This window comes from Balaenoptera ricei, chromosome 15, assembly GCF_028023285.1.
Source record: "Balaenoptera ricei isolate mBalRic1 chromosome 15, mBalRic1.hap2, whole genome shotgun sequence".
NCBI lineage: Eukaryota > Metazoa > Chordata > Mammalia > Artiodactyla > Balaenopteridae > Balaenoptera > Balaenoptera ricei.
The window spans coordinates 84,736,692-84,744,022 of NC_082653.1; the positions used below are offsets into that span (position 1 = coordinate 84,736,692).

General features: G+C 47.4%; 1 protein-coding gene across 3 annotated transcripts in view; it reads right to left on the minus strand.

The window, feature by feature from the left end:
• The window catches only part of CYTH3 (cytohesin 3), a 92,974-nt gene extending 87,216 nt beyond the window's left edge, over positions 1 to 5,758 (minus strand). For 2 of the 3 annotated variants that reach the window (XM_059896266.1, XM_059896265.1), the window contains exon 1: positions 5,653 to 5,758. In XM_059896266.1, the coding sequence (XP_059752249.1) occupies positions 5,653 to 5,695 (43 nt within the window). In that variant the 5' untranslated portion in view covers positions 5,696 to 5,758. Of the gene's footprint in view, positions 1 to 1,731; positions 1,808 to 5,652 lie in introns of those variants that run through there. The other variant, XM_059896267.1, reaches the window with a different exon arrangement.
• Between the last annotated feature and the right edge of the window lie 1,573 nt (positions 5,759 to 7,331).

Genomic DNA, 7,331 nt, shown 5'->3' on the forward strand with positions numbered 1-7,331 from the left:
CGTGGCCTCTGAAGCCAGGACGCCTGGGTTCAAAGCTCGGCTCCACCACTTACTAGCTGTAAGTTACTTGGCTTCCCTGTGCCTCTGTTGTCCACTGTCATCCGTAAATGGTGCTCATGTTAAGTACCTAACAGGGTTATTGCGAAAAGTAAATAGGTTAAGATCCCTAAAGCAGGTGGGGCAGAACTGGACACAGAGACCATTGTGTAAATATTAGCTACAATTACTTAAACATAAATCAAATGTCATCCCCCAGTTTAAAACCCTTCATTGGCTTCACGCACTTAGAATAAAATGTAAATTCCTTACCTACTCAAACTGCCTGAAGCGTCCCAGTTCACTGCCGGCTCAGACCACACACAGCAGCTTTCAGCCCTCTGGAGGCGCTCTGCTTCCCCAAGCCCCGGGCCCAGCCTCTGCCTGGTCCTCGACCCCTTTAGGTCACACCTGAAAGAGTTTTCCCTCCAAGAGGCCTCCCCTGGCTACGGGCCCTACCTACTCCTCCCACCACAGGCCCCCAACTCTCCCCTCAACCCCTTGTTGATTTCCTTTCACACATCAGCATAATTTGCAATGACTTTATACATCTGTTTACATTTTTCTTCAGTCTCCCGTCTAAACAAAAGCTCCAGGAACGCAGGAAATTCATCTGCTTTATTCACTGTATTCACCCTTCCGCCAAGCACAGGACCTGGCATTTGGTCGGGATGCTATCAATATTTGTTGAATAAATAAATGTTCTAGAAAACAATACACTCTAAGCATACCCTAAAAGCACCTATCATGTCACTTTTTAAACATTCCAAAGAAAGCAGTTAATTTCCTATGCAGACTGAAAAAATAAGTAATTTTATAACTTTCTACATGTTACATTGATTTTAATATACAAAAAGTCCAAACATATCGAATCACTTTGTTGTACACCTAAAACTAACATAACATTGTAAATCAACTATAATTCAATTTTTTAAATTCTCTCAAAAAGGGTGTTTTCTTACTAGCATACTATTTTTCTGTGAAACTGGTTTCCAGTTTGGGAAACAGTGGAGATGGACAAGCTTTTCTGAATTGCAAAATACAAAAAGGCATAGAGCGAAGTTTCCCGGGCACTGACATTCCCCATCTGCTTGGTTCCCAACACCCTCCCCAACAGGTAACCATTGTTATTAGTTCCTTGCTTAGCCTTCCTGAGAATTTTCATGCATATGCAACCACTTCCTTTATTTCTATTTAACAGAAATGGTAACAAACAATGCACATTTGCCTACACTTTGCTTCTGCAACTTAGTAAAATATTTTGGAAACCTCTGCCTATTAGTTCATAAGGAGCCTCCTCATTCCTTTATACAGCCTCACGACTTCAATCGCCATCTGGGTACATAGCGTGCAGTGAACACTAGGGTTATTCGCCATCTTTTACTATTACAAACAAGGCAGTGAATAATCGTGTACCTACGGTATCTCACGCATGTAAAAATATACCTACACGTTAAATTCCTAGAACTGGTATTGCTGCGTCCAAGGATGTACATGCTTGTAATTCTAAAAGCTGCTGCCCAGGGCACCTGTATCTATCGGGGGTCCAACCAGAGAAAGAGAAGGCCCTCAAGGAGTTGAAGTAGAGGGAATTGAAAACAAGGAATTGGTTACACATACAATAGAAAAGCTGAGAATCATACAGGAAATGGTAAGACAATGCAGAGATTAGCAAGAGGAACAAGTTGCTACCACCTCTAAACTGGAGGGTCACAGGGAGGAGGTCCTTCCAAAGCTCAGGGGCTCAGTCAACGGGCAGGAGCTGGAGCCAAAAGGAGACCGACCGCCAGACACACGGCTGAAGGCAGAATGCGAGCAGAGACGATAACCTGGCCTCTCCCTTCCTCCTGCCATCCAATCACCCACCAGCGGCTCCCACTGGCCACCCCTAGCCCCGAGCCAGCCGACCCAGGCTCTGGGAAATGTCCCTCTGCGGGCAAAGGGCAAGCAATGGATCCAAGCCAACCAAACACAGGCTGGCGTAGCCTCCTTAAGAGTGGTAACTAATTTACACTCCTATCGCCCACAGATGGTTTCAAGTGTAGGGGTTATCGCTGGCCTGACAGGCAAGATCTGGGATCTCAGCCCGGCCTTAATTTATATTAACTTTATTGGGTGAGGTGGAGCAGCTTTTCAGGTGAAGCACAGACTTACGTCTCATCTACGCTGATTGGGGTAAGGGGGGGAGAGGGGTGCAGGAGGGAGGGGAAATCAGTAAAGTTATTCACCTCATCTGCCACAGATGGTCCATTCAGGAAGTTCAGTCACACAGACCCCCAAACTGAGCATTAGGATGGTGGCAATGAGCCAAACTTAGCCAGTCACCTTCCAAGTAGAGACATATCTCAAGAACTGTTCTAGAAAAACTGAAAGGCAACAAGGCCCCAAAGGAATGAAAGATACCTTAACTACACTCAGCACACATTATAAATAACAGCGTGTTCTTGTAATCTAGTGCCCCCCAGGTGTTCCTGCTTAGAACTGCCTTCCACCCATTCCTACCACTACCCTCTCTCCTAATCCTGCAGTTAAAGAACAAACAGTAATACCCCGGACAAAAACTTAAAAGTATCCAAACAGCAAGCAGGAATCATTTTTTGAAGTCTTCTAAGGGGACCAACACATTAGCAAAAAAGATACTTTAATTCTTTTGCCCCTGGCATAACTACTGTTTGAATAGATTATTTACCCTCTCTGGTAAACAAGCTGAAACTGACTTCCCCATATACAGTTCAGAGTTCTGTACTACACTCTAAAAATATACCCAAAAAAGTTATGTTTTGCAAATGACTGGCAAGCGAAACTATTCTCTTTCAAAGGGCTGAACTTTATTTTTAAAAACATGAATTTTAAAGCAAAGCATTTTTAGAAATCTAAATGGTGATAAAAACTAATGAACCATAAAGAGGTATGTTAACTTCAAAACCTCCATCAATCAAGAGTTAAATATAAGCACACCAAATTTATATGACAAGCACTATATATATATATACAAGACTCTTCCTTCAAAACTCTAAGATTTCCATCTATTCAAAAACACACTTACTCTAAGAATGCCAAACATATTTTAAAGTGTCTTCCATAAGGCAAGGAAGAAAGAATTTAATAAACCATATCAATAAAGCTTAATGAGGCAGGGACATTTTAGTAGATAATAAATATCTGTTCACTGTTGACTGTTCCAGTGAAGTGAATTAAATGATACTTTAAAAACAATCATACCCTTTTTCCCACTGCAGGGTAATTTTTTTTTTGAAGAGATGATTTCACATAATTTCAAACATTCAGAAAAGTTCCAAGAATTGTACAAGAAACACCAATATACCCTTGACCCAGATACACCAAGTATTTACATTTTGCCCCATATGTTTATCCTTCTGTCTCCCTCTATTTTTTCATGTGTGTGTAAACTTTTTTTTCTGAACCATTTGACAGTAAGTTGAGGCCCTGTACTTCTTTATACCTTAATAATTCAGTGTGTATTTCCTAAGAAAAGGAATATTTTCTCTATTTTTATTATCAAAACCCAGAAATTTAATACTGATACAATACCATTATCTGATCTATTGCCTATTCAAACTTTATCAGTTGTCTTATTAGGGTAAATTTTTTAAGTTTTTTTTTTCCAAATTTGAAAGTAATATACATCATTCCAGAAACTTGGAAAACATAAAAACCGAGAAAATAAAACATCCATAATATCAGCAGTTTTCACATTGTTTAGACCATAATATATAAAACTGCTTATTTTTAATGGTTGTAAAATATTTCATCCAGTAAACTCCCCATAATTTACCTCACCAGTCTCCTATTAGGCACTGTCGTTTCCAATTTTCTATTATAAATAGCGTTAATGCACAGCTCCTGTGCATGAGATTTTTTTTTTTTTTTTTTTTTTTTTAAATCTCAGGATTGTATTCCCAGAAGAAGCTATATTAGCCCAAAGAAAGTCTTGATACTTTGGAGAGGTAATACTATCCTTCGCTATAGTATTCAAGATCTATACTGGCTTCCTTTTTTCATCTTTATACCTGCTTTTACCTTCAAGTTTTCTACATTCCTTAACTGACAAGAGTCCAAAACTCCTTCAAATGAAATCGCCAAGCCAGCCAGCTGCCTGGACTCGAATGTCAAACGTTTAAATATTACAGTTGTTTGTTTTCTAAAAAGGAGACACTTGTCTGCCGGTGCCGTTACCCCAATTGTGACAGGCAGGAAACACCGCGTCCACGGAGAATCCATCACTTATGTTCTTCAGACAGCAGCCTGGCTGGAGGAGAGTGTGCACCTGGGCTCCTCCTTTCCACACAACTTTCCGTCATAAACAACACACCCACTCGGTGCCACAGTGCTACCCCTAGCTCCAACTATGGGAACTGAACTCGACAAATGCCAGGATTCGGGCCAACTTCCCCCCATCCCAGCCCCACCGCTTCTTGGGGCGCAAACATTTCCCCCGGAGCAGCACTTAAATGCTAGAAGGCACCTTGATTAACCACTTCATCCTGAAGCATGCAACACTGCTGATTCTTACAGGCAGCTGCTCCGCAGCCTGTAATTAAGATTTTTTTTTTTTCTAAAATGCTCCCTTATTACAAGGGATTCTGATGATTCCGTCTGTCAGCATAAAGGAGATCTTTAGCAAAAACAGAGAGAGATCCTTAACTTTGGGTGTTCCTGTAAAACAGGGGTATTAACCCTTTGCTTCCCAAGCCAACGACCCACTCCATCCACAGACACTACACAGACACGTTATTCGCTTTTAAAGGCGTAATTCGCATCATGACACAACAGTAATCTGTATTCCACTAAATAATTTACAACAAACGCGAATCTTCTAGCAAAAGGTGACCGAGCGTCAGACGGACAGCTTGGTTTTCTGGTCTCACCTCCGGGCGGGCTGCAGCTCCTGACTCCGACCCCTCGGCTCCTCTGACTTTTTTAAAATTTATTTATTTTTGGCTCACTCCGTAACGTTCCCCTATTTCATAAAATGCATGCGCTCTAGCTGCCCCCTCCTCATTTAACGATCCCACTGACCACTTCTGACCTAAAGCCAAGAAAACTGTCACGACGTTCAACCCTCTCCCCCCAGCCACCCTTCTTGGACCCGGAGGATCCCCAATTCAAAACTTTGCCCTCCCGGTTTCCCGTGGACTCCCCGCTTCCCACCACCTGAGAGAAGACGCGGGGAGGGTCGTCACCGGTGGTTGGGCTCCGGAGGGCGTGGACGCCCTTGGCGACCAGAGGCGGAGAAGGTCGCCCCCAAGGTCCCCCGCCTGGGGAGAGCGACCCCCAAACCCCGAACCGAGCCTCCGGGAGGGCCCGGCCGGCGGGCAGCCCCGGCCTCGTCCCGGACCCTCGCCCGGGCTCCGCGACGACCCCGCCGGCCCCCGCCTCGGGGCCCCCGGACCCCCTCCTCGGGCCCCGGGCCCGGCGCGCGCCGCGGGCCTCGGCGGTCGCCAGCCGGCACCGGCGCTGCCCAGACCCGGTCTTCTCAGGCGGACCCGGACCACCGACCCCCGACCCGGGACCGGCCGTCCCCGCTCCGGTCCGGCGCGTCCGCGACCCCCGCCCCAGGCCGCCAGCCGCGCCGGCCACACCTCCGACACTTACCGCCGCCGCCCTCGCCGCCGCCGCCGCCGCCGTCTTCGTCCATCTTGAGGCCGCTCCCGCAGCCGGCGAGCCCGGGGCCGGCGGGCGAGGGGCCGCGGGTGCGGAGCGCGCGGGCGGCCGTGCAGCTCCAGCAGCGCGCGGACCGGGTCGCTGCCCGGGCCTCCTCCCGCGGGGCGGGGCGCTCGCCGCTCGGCGCCGCCGTCACGTGGCGCGCAGACCCCGCCCCCGGCTGCGGTGGGCGGGGCCCGAGGCCGCGCGGCCCCGCCCGCGGGAACCCGCCCGGACCCCTCGTGAACGCGCTCGGCCCCGCCCGGGGCCCCGCGAGGGTGAGAGGGGACCCTCCGGGGGCGACGCGGGCTTGCACACCCGGCCCCGCCCCGCCTCCGAGCAGCCTTGGGACGGACGTGGGGTCCGGGGCAGGCGAATTCCCAGTCTACAAAACCCGGCGGCGGGAGGTCCTCCTCGCACGTGCACCCAGGGAAAAAAGATCAAGAAACGTATTTAAAAGTCAAACCTTCGCCCTTCGGCCCGAGAAATTTTAGAGTAAATCCAGCCTTCCCGCTTTTTGGTGTAGAATGGAGCCTCTCCTTTTCTGGAGATGAGTGCACGTCAACAAAGTGTAAAGCTTGTAAATAAACGTTATCATGAGGTTGGAACCGAATCCCCAGCCGGCACACCTGGGGCCCACCCTCAGAGGGCTTTGTAGGGTTGGCCCGTGCGGCCCCAGTTGCTCCTGCGCTTTCTCTCCCGTCTCCCTTGGAAAGCTGCCAGCTGCCCTGGATTTCTGATGCGGAAGGAGCTCTGAATTGAATTTCCCGTGGGCACAGCCGGGGTCCTCAGCACAGGCCTCCTGGGCAGAAGGCCTCAGCTTGCCCCTGCTCCATATCTTCCCCGATCTCCTTTCCCACTCCACATCTTGCTTCCAGTAACTCCTCCTGAACCATTGAATGGGGCCCCTCCCAAGCTTTTCTGTTCAATTTGCTGGAACTAAATTGCATTAAAGAAAAGGAAACATTGTAATGGAGGAGATAATTCATCTCTAATATAATTTTCCAGCAAGTGTTTTATATTTACAAATGGCCCATTGAGTTGAAGGAACTTTCTGCTGTCATTTATCACAATGGACATTTTTCACTTTTTTGTTCAAGGGTGTGGAATGATTCCAAAGAGTGCAATGTCCTGATAATCTCAAAAATTAAACACTCAGCATTCTGGTGCTGCTCAGGCCTCCCGGCACACTTCTGGGTGAGATAAGACCTGTGGCAGCTTGTGTGACAAATATACAACAGAAAAGGGGTCTAGGCATCAGGAGATGTAGGTTTGCATCCCAGCCCACAGACTTGGCTTCCTGGTCTTGTTCCTGTTGGCTTGGTCATCTTGGAGATAACAGCGTAGTTACTGAGAAAAATGACAGCATACTTTGAACTTGATAATGTGACATGTGGAGCTTTGAACTCAGTGATACTATCAATTTTAAGTGCTTTTAAATGTCAACTCCTAATTCTTTAGGTTTCTTAGAGTGTGAGCCATAGATGCTTCTCTCAAAGTTTGAGTCTGAAAATTGCCTCTCTGATCTCCACCCAAGCTCATTTCCATCAGAATCAGTCATAGCCCAGTTATTTGTAAGCAGGGTATTATATTATCTCCACAGCTTAGCCAGGGCCTCCATTTCGACAAAG